Below are 16,975 nucleotides of genomic sequence, written 5' to 3'. Positions count from 1 at the left end.
GCATCCGGGGTGACGGGCGAGGCTCACGGCTCCTCTCCTAGGGGGCCCCTCCTGAGTCTGAGCAGGACCCAGAATGGAGGGGCTGCCCACCTCCTGTCTCCCTGGTCCCCTTCCTTCTCCGCACACATGCCGAAGCTACCCCTTGACCAGACTGACGGAGCCCAGGGTCCCACTGCTACGCCCAAGACCTGCTCTCAGCCGTTGGTCCAGGTTGGCCGTGCGGTGAGAGGGTGCCCACGCGTGTAGTCGGGGCTCTGGTCTGAATAAGAGCCTGGCTTGCGTCCATCGGCTGTGTGTGCCCCGTCCGGGGATAGGGATGTGGTAGCAGTACCCTTCCCACTCGGGTTGTGTGGGCACTCAGCGGGACCCGGGGGTGCACGAGCATGCTGGGCACCACGGAGCTCCCCGCTCCTGATCTCTGCTTTCTTCTCTAGTCCCGTGTGAAGCTTCTGAAAAGGAAACGGTGGCACGGATCTCAACCAGCTCTTTTCAAGGCGGTCTCTCCCTGGACGCGGCTTCTCTACTTAGCTGGGTGCAGACGGCGGGTCATCCCGCTGCACCCCGTTAAGGCAGCAGCACGGGGGCTTCACCATGTGCACACTTGGCATGTGCTGTGCGCTCTGCACGTGCCTTGTGAGTGTCCCCGCCACCCTGTTAGGCAGATGGCAGTGGCTTCCCTTCATTGCTGAGGAAATGGAGGTTCAGAGAGTTTTCTGAAGCACCTGACCTCCGACGCTGAGGGACTCGTGCCCGGCTCTGGTGAATCTCTGTCCTGGGGAATCAGGGCTGCAGTTGCTAGTTTCCCTCCAGGAGCAGCGGTGGGTTTCCGCTCCTGTGATTGCACTGCCCCCGGGACACACCCAGGCTCTGCGTGGCAGGAACCTCTCTGGGCAGGGGCGTGGGGGTGGGAGCGGCGTGGCTCGGCGCCGACCCCCGCCGTCTGGGAGAGTATTTCCGAAACCAGTACCTGGCTCCGCCTGACCGTCCGCCCTGCCCTGCTGAGCTGCTGCGTGGCTCCTGGCCAGGCCCGTGGACACGGCGGGCGTGGCTCCCTGCAGCTGAGTGAAGCTGGGTCTGGCCTTGGCCTGGGCTGTCCTTCAAATGCAGGAGGCTGTGGAGTGGTTAAAGGGGAGTCTTGGGACGGGTGAGGTTTGTGTGTTCGGTCAGGAGGGGTGATGGGTGAGCAGGCGGCGGTGGGGGCCCGTGAGGAGGGGCGGCCTGGACCAGGTCTGGGGGTGCAGATGCGGGGAGCCTGTGCTCAGCGTGTGTGGGGCTGTCAGGTCTGCGGAGCCCTGGTGGAAGGGAAGGGGGGGCTGTCGAGGGTGAGTCCGGGGCTCAGCATGCACGGCTGTCAGTGGTGACGCCCTTGGGGGCAGGAGCAGACCCCCGGAGGTCGGGGGCAGCATCCAGCCCTCCCTCCCTGGTGGGGTCCTGTCCTTCCCTCCGTGTGGAGCCCACTGCCGGGTTCCTTCAGGCCCACCTGTTCCCTGTGCTGATCTGGGTGGGTTCTCGTCGTCTCGAGACCCCATTCGGATACTGACCCTTGCTGGTCTGTATCTGCAGCAGCTCCCTTAGAGGGTCTTTGCTCCAGAAGTGCTTCTGTGTTGGTGGTGGCCCTGCCCGTCCTTGGCCTGTGGCCCACGCCCACCCTGGCCCCTCTTGTCTTTCCCGCAAGTGCGTCCTGCAAAGCGCCGAGATGAGGCACGGCTGGGCGAGCACGCGGGTCCCGGCTGCGGGCACCCTTGCTGCCGTTTCGGTGTCGTGCAGCTTCCCGGGCAGCCTTCAGGACCGGAACGTGGTGGACCCACCAGAGGACCCGTGGGCTTCGTGCGGGATCGCGCGTGGGGCCTCTGCTCCCGCTGCTGGCAGCACGACCCCGCTTCCTTAGAAAACCACCAGGGCCTGTGCTCAGGGTGCTGGCGGAGAGAATTTTGGGAACCGAAGCCTTGATTGGAGGAAACTGGAGGTGCGGGTACGAGAGCGGCCGCGTGGCCCCTCCTCTGCCGGTCGGCGTGTGGTCTGCTGCTTTGCGGTGTCCCTCCATCCACTGTTCATCCGCCAGGCCATGGCTTCCGGAAGTGAGCCCCGAGTCTTAGCAGTGAGGAAATCTGCGTTGCGTGGGCACCCCCAGCGGTGCAGCGCCCCTGCCGGTTCCCTCCCGAAGAGCAGGCCGGCCTGTAGCTGAAGCCCTTCTGGCTGGAGGCCGGCCTCTCTCCAAGCAGCCCTTCCTATCCTCGGGTAGCTCTGAGAGCTGGCCACCTGGAGGCCAGCTGTGCATCCTGTGCCCTCTGTGCCCCTGCCCTGTCCTTCACAGCCAGCGAGTCCCGAGCGTCCTCACCGTGCCCTTGGACGGCCTGGCACACACGGCGCTGCACCTCAGGGCTCCGTCTGGCTGGGTCTCATCCCTGCCGGTTTCTCCCCGCTTTGCCTGCTGCCACAGGCCGTCTTGGCAGTCCTGCCCATCGAGCTGGTGGTGACCCTGCTCTCAGCTGAAACCCTGACCTCCGTTCGGTACGTGCTGCAGCCCAGTCATGTCCCGAGTCCCGCGCGTGTGCTGGCCGCAGCCCCGTGTCGTGTCAGATCGGCCAGCCCTTGCCTGCCCTGTTCTGCTGTGCCCTGTCCTTTCCACGACCCTCCCTTTCACTCTCTCCACAGGCAGGCGTGGAGGATTTTCAGTTTCTGAGGCTCCCCTGAGGAGCTGCCCTCCCCCTCCGGGTGGCTCTGGGGCCGGCCTGTGAGCCCTCACGCCCCAGACACACACACACAGTGAGTCACCTACGTGGTGGTGGCTTGGCTTGTCCTGCCTGGTGGCCGGGGCACACGGGGCACAGAACTGGAGAGACTGGAGGTCGGGCACCGTGTCCTGGTCGGGGCGGAGGGCCCTCGACTCAGTGGCAGCCCCCGAGGCCTGGTCACCCGTCTGTGGGACGGGGGTGCTTGGAGAGCACGTGTGTGGTGGGTTTGAGCTCTGCTCCTCGGAGCCCCAGCGTAAGGGAGCTTAGGGGCTTTGCAGGAGTGTGAATTAAATTCTGTTAATATCATCCTAGTTTGCTGCTGAAGTGTAGCCACCAGGGATCAGTGTGCACGTACAGTCATGTTCACAGCTTAACCCGCAGGGCCCTGGGCGGGTGACCGCGTGCCCTCGGGGAGGTACTCGTGGGCAGTCGTCGGAAGTAAAGGTCTTGCCTAGTGCCATGTGTCCGCGTGAACGTCTCGGCCACATGTCGCCGACTGCAGGTTTGCTTGCCTCAGAGCTGTTCTTGGTTTGAACGTGGGCCCGGCTACGGCTACCGGGTGTTTCCGCCCTCCATGCTGACCTTCCAGGCAAGACTGGGTGCCAGGCCCCCGGCCCACAGCAGCTTGGAGCGAGAGCTCCGCACAGCGGGGCGGTCCTTCCTGGGGTCGGTTGCCCCGCCCCGTCCGCGTGCTTCCTAGAGGAGCTGGCCAGCCCTCTGGGCCTCCTGCCCCGCAGGCGAGTGTCACGGCACGGCCCTTGGCACCGGGATGCTGCGGTGGCGGCTGGAGGTGCGGTGCGAGGCCAGGGCAGAACCGCGCTGAGCGAGAGAAGGTCGTTCAGGTGTTGCCTGCAGCTTCACAGCGTGCGTGTCCTTTCATCCTTCCTTGAAAGTAGATATCCTTAGGCTGGGGGTTTTCTGATGAAGACGACATTACCGTGGGCTGCAGCAGCCCGTCACAGTGCAGAGAGGGGTTCTCAAGAGCTCAGGCCTTACTTCCTTCCGCAGACGCCAGCTCAGAAAGGTCCTGATGGATGAACGCCCTCTCCCCTGAGAACTGAGGGCTTCATTTTGAACTCCCAGAGGTTCACGGAAATGCCACTGACTTCAGGGTTCAACGTCAGCACAGAACCAGAGGTTTAGTTTTTTATGGGTTTTCTCCTCTTTACTTCACAAGGAAGGCCGCGATTGAACTAGAGGGCGTTCCGCAGGGAAGAGGCGGCCATGTGGTGCTGGCGCTCTGGGTCGGGCCTCCGTGGCTCAGGGACCCACAGGCCTCTGTTCGCAGAGCGGTGGCCGACGGGCCTGCGGCCCAGGCTGCAGGAGGCCCTCTCTGGAGAGGCTGAAGTTGTGCTCTCACCCCCCGGCACACGAGGACAGGGGAGGGCCGCCCGTTGGCAGGTGTTGTGAGAAACCCCTTTGGGGCACTTCGGGGGGAGTTATTGGAAACGTCAGAAAACGGCACTCCTGTACAAGACCAGGCCCTGTTTGTGCCAGTTCGTCCACCCCTTGTCCCCCGAGGCCCGGCCGTTCACGGTCCCTCCTCTCCCGCCCACCGGGACGTCCCCACCCTGCGGGGTCGCTCCCTCGAGCACACCCTGTGCTCTTGCCTGCTCCGCCGAGAACCTGTAGACCCAAGCCAGCGCCTCCTGGGCCGCCCCCTCCACCCGCGTTGTTCTGAGAGGTCCTGTCTCTGCTCTCCGTCTTTTCCCCTCCCGCTCTCTCCTGCCCTCTCCATGCGGCCCTTCCCGGTTGCTCTTCCTCCCCTTTCTGTCTGTGCCCTCTGACCCCTCCTGGCCCCTGGCGCACACCCAGCGGCTTCAGACCCCGTCGTGCTGCCCTCTGGGGCGGTGCGGTGCCCTCTCACGTAAACAGAGCCTCTGCCCTGCTCTGCTGTAGACTCTGGGTCCTTCCCTGCTTTCCCTCCCTCCCGAGCTGATCACGTATTTGCCGCTTCCTGTCCGTCTTCTGCCCGTGGCAGTCCTGCACTCCAGCCTCCCTTTCCCAGCTCTGCTTTGCCAGCCGGTGCCCTTTGCGGCCCGCACGGAGGGGCGCTGCCGGGAGAGCCGCAAGGCCGCGGGGAGGGAGGCCTGTGCTCACTGCTTCTCCCAGAAGGGGGTTCCTGCCGCTCCCTTTCCTGCCCGTGGCGCGGGGCAGCCCTTCCCCTCCCGGCACCACCCACTCCGGCTGGTGCAGGCCCGACGGCAGTGGTGCCCCTGCAGAGGCGTGGGTCCCAGTGCTCTCGGTCTCCAGATGGAGCGATTTCAGGGGACCCCAGCTTCTCCCTGAAGCTATCCGGGCGCCTCTTTCTCCTCTTTCACTTACCAGTGAGCCGCGCCCTGGGTTAAGCCTCTGCTGCACAGAACGCACGGCGTCTTCCCGAGACCCGCACCGTTGAGAACGAGAGCCTGGGGGCTGGGGCCCGTGGTGCCGCTTGACCCCTGCTGTCTCTCCGGGGCTGGGCCAGTTTGTCACCGGGGCTCAGGAGAGTCAGAGCCAGGCTGCGGCGGCCCAAGCAGCGCTCTGTGGGCAGTGCCAGCAGCACCGCCTCCTGTAAGTTGCCCAGGTTGGTTATTTAGGTCTAGTCCAGCTTTAAAAAAAACTGAGTACTGATGGAACGTTAGGCCTCATGGCAGGCCTTGGAACTCGGGGTGACACGGGGCTGGCGAGCCTGAGGGTGGAGCGCCTCCACGGGAGACCCCAGGAGACCCCGGCCCGGGCCGAGCGCCACTCGGGCCAGCCTGCCGGGGGCTGCCCTCCCAGGGCTGCTTGCTGGTGCCTGGGGTTGTGTGTCCTCTGCTGCATTGCTTCCCGTCTTGGTTTCCTGAAGAGCAGGTCGCACGGGGAAGGACAGGTGGTTTTTCTAAGCGGGCAGGAGCTTTGCCCACCTGGGCCCCGAAAGGCTCGGTCGTCATCTGTGGGTGCTGCTGGACGTGTGACTGGCACTGTGTCCTGCACTTGACATACTTGTTCTTGCGACATCTTGGGCCTGGTCTGGGACCTCAGGCCCACCCGCGTTTTAGGGACCCACACAGTGAGCTGGCGGTGACAGGCTAGGTGCAGGTGAGGTGGCCCTGGGCCAGGCCCCAGGAGTCAGGGTCTCCAGCTCTCTGCAGGTGGACAGCAGTTACCCTGTGGCCTTCATACCTGCCCTCGGGGGGGAGGCCTCCAGACCTCTGTGTGGGGACGTCGTGCTCCCGAAACCCTGGGTCTTGGGGTTTGTCAGTTCCCACCAGGGCTGTGCCCAGAAAGCCTGTGCTCAGAGCAGCCCCGCCCCCTGCAAGCTGGCCTCAGCAGCTTGGACACGGGAGCCCGAGTTCCTCTAATTAAATCACACGGCGGAGCAGTGATTCAAAACGCTGTGCCCTTGCCCACCTGAAGTCAGTGATTCCACAGTTGATTTCACAGTCCTTGATTATTAAATTGGCGTATGAATAGTTTTAAATTGAACTAGAACTCAAAGTGGCCTCTTTAAATGTCTGTTTCAATGAATACTTGTACTTGTTTTGTTTTACTTTATTTTACATCTTTGGTTATGAAGCACGTAGAAGTGGTAGGTGCCCTCGGCCAGCTGTGCAGGGGGACTCGCTCTTAGAGGAAGGCTTTCCGCGGTGGCTGCGAGGGGCGAGGTGCGGGGCCCCGGGTGAGAACGCTGCTCCGGCTCTGAGACCAGGCGTTCCCTGAGTCTCTTACAAAGTCCCGTAAACGCGTGTTCCACGTTTACTCTCAAATTGTAGTTAGCTCTTCAAAGAATTATACTAAATTACGATGAAAAGTAACCCCATACTCACTCAGATGTGAAATGGAAGAAATTAGCACAGCGGAGACCACCTCCAAAGAAAGCATTGTCTGCCATCCCTGTGGATTAAGGCTTTCTTGAAATCGTGTAATCAAAGCAAAGAAAGAAAAAATTGGACGCCAAGAATGATGTAAGATGCAGGTGGTGTTGTCTCTAGCGCCCCTCAGCTCCAACTTTTATATTTTCGAAGGCATTTCGTTGTCACTGGGTGTCACCCCAGCTAAATGTTACAAATAGCACCTTGTAATATAATCCTGGTAAGATCTCAAAAGAAAAATACAGAAGCAGAATATTAAAGGTTTGTCTTGGAAAGAGGTTTCCTCTGCTTGAAAGAAGAGCATGGACACAGCACCGTCGGCCCATGCTTCACGGTTCACCCGCCCACCCGCCGGTGGGGTTAGCGCCTCCTTTTCCTGGGGCGTCCTCCCTCCCGGGAACTCTCCTGATCACCGTCCCCTCAAAAAGCCGGGGAGGTGTCTGCGTGTGGGCACCTCCCGTGTAGGTGGGACAGGATGGGGGTTCCTGAAGCCTGTGTGGGAACAGGCAGGGCAGAGGACGGTCCCTACAGGGTGTGAAGGACTGATGGAGTTTTGAGGGAAAGAGCGGCAAAGACCAAACTCTGAAGGTGCCCTGCCAGGAAGTTGGCATGTGAGCCCATGGGTGCCCATCCGATCTGCAGTCTGAGGGGCGGCTTGGTGGCACCGGAGGCTGCCCAGGCGAGAGGCTGTCACGGTAACTGGAGAACAACGTCAAGCGTGTGAACTGAGGCAGGGCGCTGGCCGCGTGGAGGGAAGCGCGTGCCCCGGGGTCTGCCCCCTGCTGTCGGAGCTCTGCGGGGGGCTCGACTCTGCAGCATGTCTGTGGAAGGGGCCCGCCCTGGGCTGGTACTTGACGCCCCCGCGCCGCACGGAGCTGCGCGTCTGTGGCCGACTGCGGTCCGCGTGGGCAGCGCCTGCCCTGCTGATTCAGCTCCTTCGGAGGCGCCCTCCCGAACGCAGCCCGCGTTGCTGGCGTTTTCCCCGTTGTGTGTGGAGTTGAGCTTCCCTCCCCCGCACCTTCCGTGTTCTGGGATCACCCTGGGCGACTCTTTGAAATCCAGAAGCTCCTGAAAGGCTTTAAGTAGCTATTCAGAAGTGAGGAAGTGACAGCGGGCTGGTTGCACGTGCGGCTCTATGTTGGGACCTGAGTGACGTGGGCCGCGCTGGGCCTGGGGGCCGTCACTGGGTGCTGTCCTGGGGGCCACGCCTCATCACTCTGCCCTTTTGCCTCTTGCAGTGCCCGGGGGCTGGAGAAGGCCAGGCTGCAGCTCCAGGAGGAGGTCCGCCAGCTCAGCAGCCAGCTGCTGGAGGAGAGGAAGAAGCGGGAGATGCACGAGGCCCTGGCCCGGCGGCTGCAGAAGCGCGTCCTGCTGCTGACGAAGGTACGGGGCGCCTGCGCGGGGGCCTACCTTCCGGGCCAGCAGCTCCCAGCCCGCCCCTGCCGTGTCCATGCTTAGTCTTCTCTCCAGGCCCCCACGTTTGCCAGGGTCTCTACCAAGTGCAGTGCACCCAGAGCCACCAGTGCTCTGTGTCCCTACTTCTCGATCAGTTAGACACGCACAGCGCTGCCTGTGAGTCACGGCTCACATCAGACTGAGCTCTCCCCTCACCAAAAGGGAGAGCATCTTGGCGATTTAGCCAGCCTGTGCGTTTTTACCCTGGATTGCTCTGAAATGCAGACCCTGGGATTCCCTGCTGGACCTCTCCTCCTTGTGAAGGGCAGAGCCCGGGGCCTTCACGCACTGACCTGGGGTATCGGGATGTCAGCCCCGACCCCCTGTGTCTCACGGTGGGGTCAGCCCTCCCTCCGGCCTGGTGGGCAGGTGCAGCCTTTCCCTCCTTCGGAGCCCAGGGAGCGCAGGGTAGACTGCAGTGGGAAACTGTCACCTGTGTGCAGGTGCGCCAGGCGGGATGCGTTCCTGCTCCCAGCTCTGTCTGGGCGGCCGGGTTTTTGCTAACTGTGCTGAGCCCGAGGGGCTCTGACGTCTGGCTTGATACGCACAGCTCGCTGGAGCATGAATTACGATTTTTTTGTGAGAGAGCATTATTTAAAATGTTGCCTTGGATGCTGAAATTTCAGAAGACAAGGAAGGAAAAAGCCAGAAACTGTCCCCAGATGTTCTCTAGGCGAGGGTTGGGGTTGTCCAGATGCTGGCGGACTCCTCCCACCTGCCCTCAGGCTGATAGTGAGCGGCCAGGCGGGCGCGCTGACCTGGCGGGCTGGGGGCAGGGGCGTCCCCCTGGGAAGTTCCAGGAGTCACGTCTGACAACTGTTTGCCTGTTCTTGATTGTTTGATAAAAACCTGGGACCTCCTGGTCATGAAGCTTTTAGGAGGCAGGTCACATTCCGGCTGCTGAAAGCTCACCGTGTCCCGACCTCTCCAGCACGTCCCCTGCCATGTGTGTCACGTCACTCAAGCTTCCTGGGGTCAGGCTTGGCCGACCTCGACGCCAGCCTTGCCGGTGGCCCCACAGGGTAGACGCCTGGCGAGTTTGCGAGCTGTCCTCGTGCGGGGCCCGTCGGTCTTGTCCGTGTCGTCCACGTCCAGTGCCCGTGCCGCCCAGCGAGTGTCCTTGTGGGCTGGGTTGGCGGCCTGGCGGCTCTGCTTCACCAGGGTCGCACCGGTTCACTGGTACAGGTCCCGCTGGTGCACCGGGCGGCCCCTCAGCGGGGGCATATCTCCAGCGCCGCGGGCGCCGCGGCCTCGGGATCCATCGGCACCTCCGTGATCGTGCGCTGTGCCTGGCTTCCTCCTCGGGCAGTTTCTGGCCTTGAAGGTCACTGCTCTGGGCTCCCGAGGCAGGAAATTTCCACTCCTCTCTTCCCCCTGCTCAGCAGGTTGGAAGCTGATGGCGCTGTTTGGTCTAATTCGGTCCTGGCCCTAGCCCGCTGCGCTGACAGGCGTAGCTCTGAGAGAGAGGTGGGGGGCGGTATCGATCGCCCGGCACTGACAGATGACTTACACCAACTGTGGCTCGGAGGCACGTTTGCCGTGGGTTGGTGGCCGGATCAGGCGCGCGGGGCCCACCTTGCCAGCCGCATGATTAAGCTGTTCGTCGGGCCGGTCTGCAGAGGGCGGCCAGGCTGCCGCTTTCTGGTTGGAGCCGAGCACGTCCGGCCCCCCACCCCGCCCCGCCCTCGGTGGCCCCGTGGGCTCGCACGGCGGCTCCCGCGTGGTCTGCGTGCTTCCCGCTCGAGGCACCTCCAGGGCGGCAGCTGTCGGGTCTCGAGGGTGCTCTGGTTGCTGATCTTCCTGTCTTCCTTGGGAGACACTCCCACCCCTCTGGGAGCCCCCGGACCAGCTCCCTGGGGTAGAGCGTGGCGAGTGCAGTGACCCGCCCTCCGCTGCGGCACTGGGCCAGGTGCGCCGACAGGGCTCTCCTGCGCCCCATCGAGGGCTCTATTTGCGTGTTTGACATTTCAGAGTACAGTGCTTGGAATGTGTGATTTTATTTTGAGACCTTATTAAGCATCTCTAGTCTAAGGGCTTAATTGTTACTGATAGCTAAGAGTGTAATTACCTTGGTAAAATACCATGACTATTTTAAGCAATTGAAAATTGGCTTCCAGAACTGGGTGAACACAAACCATTTTCCTATTTGAAATGAGCTATTTCCAGCGTGCCCCTAATATTCCACAATATGGTTACAGAATTGTATTTATAGACTCTAAGCAGTGAAAGCTAATTTATAGCATGAATTTTTTCAAAAAATGAAAGTAAAAGCCCCCCTTCCCCCTCTTTCCTACACCCCCCCCGACCCCCATTTCCTAGTGGAGCAGCCTTCGGAGGAGGACACCTGTCATTGGTGTCTTACCTCCAGGGTCACGGTCTGGCAGTGATGTCGTCCCCCCGCCCCCGTGGGACCCCCGCTGTTGCTGCTTAAGAAACAAATACGTGGGCAGAAGGTGAGCTTTTGGGAAATTGAGGCAGGAAGCACATGGGGATTTCCCAGAAGAGGCCAGAGCTCCTCTTGCCTTGTGTCCAGAAGAGGCTGTCCTGGAGGAAGGCTCCCGGGAGCAAGTCTCCCTGGGCCGGGGGAGCAGTCGTCGCTCAGGGGTCCGTCGACTGCCGGGACTCCCTCCCTGCCCAGGATCGTCGTTACGCCCAGGAGGCTGCCCTCAAGTGTCCTGGTCCTTTTCTGACGGAGGGGCTTTGGTTGGCTGTTGGGATTTGTGCTGTTTACCTTGTGTAAACCTACCTCTTTACGTTCCTCGTGTTCGCTGGACAGCTTTGAGAAATCACCTGTGGTTTGGCAGGGCTGTGTGATGGTGAGTCTCGTCCAGCTGCCGGCCAAGCCGCAGTGGGGTCAGCAGCTCAGCAGCGGGGAGGCCCAGGCTTGGGCCAAGGGTGGAGGATCCCTGTGGTTCTCTGCTGAAGCCCAGTGCCTTCCAGAGCTGCGGGCGCCGACCCATGAGACGAGGAGAGTAGCCTGTTCGCTCTGAGGTTCTCCATTCCTTCCCGAGCTCAAGCAGCTCAGCCCTGCAGGGATGCGGGCAGTTCCTGCTTTGTACGTGGAGAAGTTGGGGTGTGCGTTAGGTCAGAAGGAGTGGGGAGACTCCTGGGTTAAAGTCAACCTTCACATCCTTGAATTCTGTCCTGGACAGCGGGTGATGAGTTTTCTGGAGGGAACATAGGCAGGTGGTAGGCTCTGTGTCCCTGGCGAGGGTAGGCTCGGCGGTGGCCCCGCTTCTGTGGGCACGTCGAGGTGTGGAATGCTGCTCGCAGAGCCTGTCCCCACAGTGCCTGTCCCGGGGTGCACCCCCACCCCCAGTTGTGGGAGAGTCCCGGCCCCTCGGGTCTGGCTCTGGTTTGACTCACTGGTGGGCACGGAGGTACCAGCTCGTTGTGTGAGACCCTGGAGCCTCGTGAGGTGCGGGCCTCCACGTCCTCTCTGTGAAGGGCCCGCTCCCGCCTGGCCCTCCCGGTTCGGGGGTTTTAGAGGGCTGTTTCCGCCCTGAGCCGGTAGGAGTCTTGGTTGGAGACGCCTGAGGCAGACGTCCTCTCCTGGGCCCTCCTCACTCCTCCCCGTGCCTGGGGATGGCAGCGGCGGCCGCCTGCGTGCGGCCCAGCTGTCGGCTCTGCTGCCTTGATGGCGGCTCCTGTGGCTCGTGGTGGACTGACTTTTGGAGGCGAGGAACTCTTCTCTTCGCTCTGATTTACTGTCTTGCCTTTTACATTTGGGTGTCACCTGCACCTGGAGTTGGTTTCAGGTGTGAGTGAAGCAGGTGACAAGGTGATTTTCCCCATTGATAGTGCCATTGGTCCAGCACCGCTTCTGGAAAGACCCCTCTGTTCCCTGGGTGTGGTCTCGTTGCCTTAAGTGTCAGTCAGTGACCGCCGATGGGCAGCTCAGCCTCTGCGTCCTCCGTTCTGCCCATTGGTTCCGTCTGTCTTTCTGCCAGCACCACCCTGTCTCCACTGATGCAGCTTTATTGTGCTTTGATGTCTGGTAGTGAACGTCCAGGTTGATGATTGTTCTGTAAGTTTCTCGGGCTCCTTCTGGTCCTTTGCATGTCCTTATACATTTCAGAATAAATTTGTCTGTTTACACACAAAAAATCTCCTGCAATATGGTTGGATTACAATGAATAAACTAGTTTGGGGAGAAATGACACCTGAACATTATTTCGTTTTCTGAACCAGAGCATTATAATTCTTCCGCTTCTTTGGATCTTCTTTAACTTCTCTCAGCAGCATTTGGTAGTTTTAGGGCAGGCGTCTTGCACGCTGTTAGATGCCCCCCAAGTGTTTTCTGTGTCGATGTAGCTGTAATGGTGTCTCACGGACTTTGCCTTCTCTGTGTTGGTGCCGGGCTGTGGAAGTGCAGCTACATGTCTGTACCTAATAGTCCTGCTAAATCCCCGAGCGTGAGAGCAGGTCTCCCCGCGGACGAGCCTGGCTGCCTGCGGGTGCTTGGCTCACGCAGATCTCAGGAAGCTTCAGCAATTCACCGCTAAGGGCCACGTGTGCCGTTTGTTTTCTGTAGATACTCTTTATTGGATTAATGAAATCCGCATCTGCTTGTAGTTTTCTAAGAGTTTCTCTCATAAATGCCTACCCATGAATTTTGATGTGGGTTATTTTTATTATTCTGTTGAAAATATTTTCTCACATTCTTTCTGGATTTGTAAAGGCCGACCTTCAGGCAAGGTTTACATGTTCTAAGCTCATAATGTAGGCGGATGGGAAGGCTGGAAAGGAATCGAAAGAAAGAGCCCAAACTCACTCACTCTGTCCTTCACTTTGTCGTTGCACAGATTCTTACGGGGCGTCTGTTCCAGGCACCGCTTAGGCGGCAGTGGGGTGGGCAGGGCTCTGAGCTCCTGGGGTCTCCCTGAGGTTGAGAGGGAACAAACGAACAGAGAAGAGGAAGCCGGAGAAGCCAGGGAACAGCGCCCAGTGAAGGAGGAGACTGCTAGAGCCTGGTGGGTGGGTTAGTTTTATGTTCTTTAGAACACAATTTTAGATGCACAGGAAGTTGTGACGATGGTAGAAAGAGGGGCCCCGTGCATCTTCCACCAGCTTCCTGGGTGGTAGCATCCTACGTGATTCTGGTGCAGCATCAGGACCACAACTCACGTTCCTACAGTGTGTGCGTCTGTCCGGTTATCCCCGCGCAGATTTGTGCAAGCACCGCTCATTCGAGATGCAGGATTGACCTCCACCCGTGAAGGCCTCCTTGGGCTGCCCCCGAAAGCCACCCTGGCCCCCTGCCCTCACCCCAGTCTGTTCTCCGTCTCTGGAAATTTTCGCAAGAACATTGTGTAAATAGAATCATACAGTATGTGACATTTTAAAATGTTCATGTTTTAAATTTAATAACTTTTATTTTTTAGAGTAGTTTAGGTTTACAAAAAAATCAAGCAGAAAATAGAGAGTTCCCACGTCTCTCTTCCCCCGCCCCACAATCCCCTACCGCTGACATTCCTGCATCAGTGTGTGGTCCGTTGTTCCAACTGCTACACGAACTAAAGTCCACAGTTTACATTAGGGGTCACTCTCTGTGCTGGATTCTCTGTGGGTTTTGACAAATGGTTAGTGTCGTGTGTCCCGCATCACAGCATCACACAGGGCACTTCACGGCCCTCACGGTCCTCTGTGTGCATCTGGGCACCCCTCCCTCCTTCCTCGCCACGGCGACCCCCGATCCGTCGTTTCACGTTTTCCAGAAGGCCGTGTAGTTGGAGTCCCACGGTGTGTAGCCTTTTCAGACTGGCTCCTGTCACTCAGTACTATGCGTTTCAGGTGCCTCTATGTCCTTTCTTGGCTTGAGAGCTCCCTTCTTTTTATCCTCTGATGAAATCCATTCTCTGGATGTGTCGCTGTTATTACCCGTCACCTACTGGAGGACACCCTGGTTGCCTTTTTGAATAAAGCCGCTGTTACCATCCATGTGCATGTTTTTGTGTGGACGTAAGTTTTCACCTTAAATACCTGAATCGTAGAAAGAGTGTGTTTAGCTTTGAATGCTTTTCATACCAGCACATCCTGCAGTAAGTCGTTGGCCTCTATTTTGTGAAGCTTTTCACACACCGTATTTTCTTTCCTTTTTGTGGAAGCTCGTTGAGGCGGGGGTATTTCCGTTTTACTGATGAGACACAGAGAGCAGGCGGTGATGCTAAACCTGGAACCTGGGTAGGCGGGCCCTGGCTCTTCTGCCACGGCCTCCTGCTGGTGTCACCCTGGCCGCCAGGCCTCCCTCCCAGGAGCATCTCAGTAGTGGCTGCTGGCACTTTTACTGTCTCAGCGTTTTGTTTTCATTACACCTCCGAGCATAACTGGGGGGCTCCTAGAACCCCTGGGGGCCTGGCTGTGGCGTGCTGGGGCCCCCGTCTGCTTTCCTGTGGCTGGTGAGTGAGGCATGCGGCAGTGGGGACCAGGGCAGTGCGGCGGGGCGTGGAGGGTGCTCTGTGGCACGAGCACATCTGATACGCGTTGCCCCGGCTCCCTGGGAGTCACCAGGGTCGCTGCAGTGTGGGCACCCCCTCAGCAGCACCTGTCCTGTTGTCCCCACGTCCTCCACGGTGGGAACCTGCGTGCTGCCACCGCTGGGCCTGAGCGTGGGCATGTGGCTGACGCCGCCGTGTCCTCATCGAGGCCCCTTACCTTGGAGAAAAGCAAATTATGTTTGTTTCTCTTGCAAAAGAACATAAATGCCACCAGCTGCTTTTGCTCACTCATGTTCATCCTCTTCCCACATCCTTCCTTAGAATCGAGCTTCCTAATCTTATTAGAAGGATTTCTCTCGTGTGCCTCCTTTTTAATGCTGAAAATTCTTGGTTTGGGTAGCACGGAAGGAAACGCTTAAGCAGCTCAGAACCTGCTCTGTCTTCTGAGAAACGGAATCCTTTGTGTGCTGTGGCTTGGTCTTTGCCACCCCCCGAGGCGGGGAGCACGGGCACCGTGGGCCCCCCTTCCATCTCAGCACATTTGCGGCTCCAAGCGCAGCTGGGATGCTGGGGCTGGTAGGGGTGGAGGGGGTCAGGTGCTGGATTCTTCCCCTTTTGTTTTTCATCGTGACCTGACAGCAGCCCCCGCGCGTGGCTTATTCTGCATGTTGACATTGGCATCACGCGTGGATGGTGAGAGGCTACTGTCTCTCGACCGTGTGTTTGTTTGAAAACCTTCCTGTTGGGGCCACGGAGGTGGGCGGCGTGCATCTGGCTTGTGTAGGTTTGGCGCCTTCAGGGCCGGGCAGGTTCTCGGCCTTTCCCGTCCGTGGGAATCTCGGCCGGCCCTGGTGGGTTCAGGCAGCTGTGGAAGTCCCAGCACCACGGCATCTGAGAAGGAAAGCCCTGGAGCCGAGGCTGAGCGGCCACGTCTCAGGCCTGACCGTGACCAGGTGTGGGCCGTCCCTCCTGGGGCCTCGGCCATCAGCGCTCCCCCGTCTCTGTCCGGGCGCCGGCCCGTCCTCTCCCTCCAGCCTGCTCTGGGAAGGGGGGCTCCAGGCAAACTTGAGAGACCTCCCGCCAGGTCCCCTGGCGCTCTGGGCTTGGAAGTCACGGGCTTCGCAGCCGGGCCTTGGCGACTTCTCAGTAAGCCAAGAGGAGTGGTGGTCAGACGGGTGACGTTGGAGAACGCACGGGGGTGTGGGCAGGGGCTGAGTGTGTGTCATCGTCTCCCCACCATCCCCGCGAGGGTGGTTACATCGCCTGCAGAGTGGCTGACCCAGGCTCCAGTCCCGCTGGGACCCTACGCTGGCCTTTCGGGAGGAGCCCTGAAAGATCTTGAGGGCACAAGTCGTTAGCGTGCGTATGAATTACGGGGCATCTCGGGAAGGGGCCGAGTTGGGGGTTAGTTCTGGGCAGTCCCTGAGCTCCTGCCTGTCTGACCAGCACCCGGGTGATGGCCTTGCTGCCAGTCTGTGGACAGCATCACATAGCAGAGCCCAGTCCATTCCAGAGATGGGGTAATGGGGACCTGGGACGGAGCACTCCCAGGATTTTCCACGGCTAAGGCATTGGGGGCAAAATGTGTTTGAGCCATGAAGTGGCTGGTACAGATGGCAGATCAGCAGTCTCCTGGTAGGTCTGTAGGATACCCGCAGGCCTGAGCCTCCTACGTGCCCACACCTGGCCCGGCCCTTGCTCACATGCTGCCCTCCTGGATGGCTGCAGCCCTGGCCCCTCGGCTTCTGTCCACCTCCCAGGGGGACGTGCACTCTGGTGTGTTCCTTTGCTCATCTAGTTGCTGGTTTTCACAAATGCTCATTCCGTGCCTTCCATGTGCTGGCGGCCTCGGTTGGTGGCTCCTGAAGGGTGGGGCTCCTTCGGACCCTCCTCCCCTGTCCTGTGTCCCGTTTCCCTGCTCCCAGTTAGCGGGAGTCTCGGGAGTGGGGTTCTGCCGTCCTGCCTGGGTGTCTGAATGCCGCTCTGCTCCCAGGCAGCAGTCTGTCCAGTGGGGCTGGCCTTCTCTTCCGAGAGCTTCTCCTCGGAGCCCATCCACCTGAGGGCTGTCCCCCTCCTGCTGCCCGGTGCCTGCCTTCCTGGCCGGGATCACGCTCTCCGCCTGTCGGTAGGGCGCAGGGGCAGTGGTATTTGCATTCTGTAAACTCAGGTTCAGACTCAGCCTCTGATTTTTTCTCAGAGCGCCTCCCTCCACTTTTCCTGACCCTCGAGAAAAGCCTAGAGGACGGGTAGTGAGATGCCAGCCGGCCTGTCTGCGTGGCCCGGCACCCCCGCCTCCTGCAGATGAGCAGAGCCCTCTCGGCTTCAGAATTTGATTTCATACATTAACATTCTTGTCCTTTCAGGTTACCTTTCCAGGCTGACATTTCTATTATATCCATTTAAGTAAAAAAGCCCTCCTGTTTTGTTGCAGGAAATGCCATATGCGAAGTTATTAGAAACGCAATCTTGTCACCAGTATTATCACATTATCCCACCAAGGGGGCAGCTGGAC

General features: G+C 59.8%; 1 protein-coding gene across 2 annotated transcripts in view; it reads left to right on the top strand.

The window, feature by feature from the left end:
* The window catches only part of MAD1L1 (mitotic arrest deficient 1 like 1), a 318,428-nt gene that overhangs the window by 141,506 nt on the left and 159,947 nt on the right, over positions 1–16,975 (top strand). For both annotated transcript variants that reach the window (XM_082669805.1, XM_082669806.1), the window contains one exon: positions 7,810–7,954. In XM_082669805.1, coding sequence (XP_082525931.1) covers positions 7,810–7,954 — 145 coding nt within the window. The remainder of the gene's footprint in view (positions 1–7,809; positions 7,955–16,975) is intronic.

This window comes from Grampus griseus (genome assembly GCF_964374135.1).
Source record: "Grampus griseus genome assembly, chromosome: 14".
Taxonomy (NCBI): Eukaryota; Metazoa; Chordata; class Mammalia; order Artiodactyla; family Delphinidae; genus Grampus; species Grampus griseus.
Note: the sequence above shows the minus strand (reverse complement) of the source record. Positions and strands in the feature narration are given on the sequence as shown.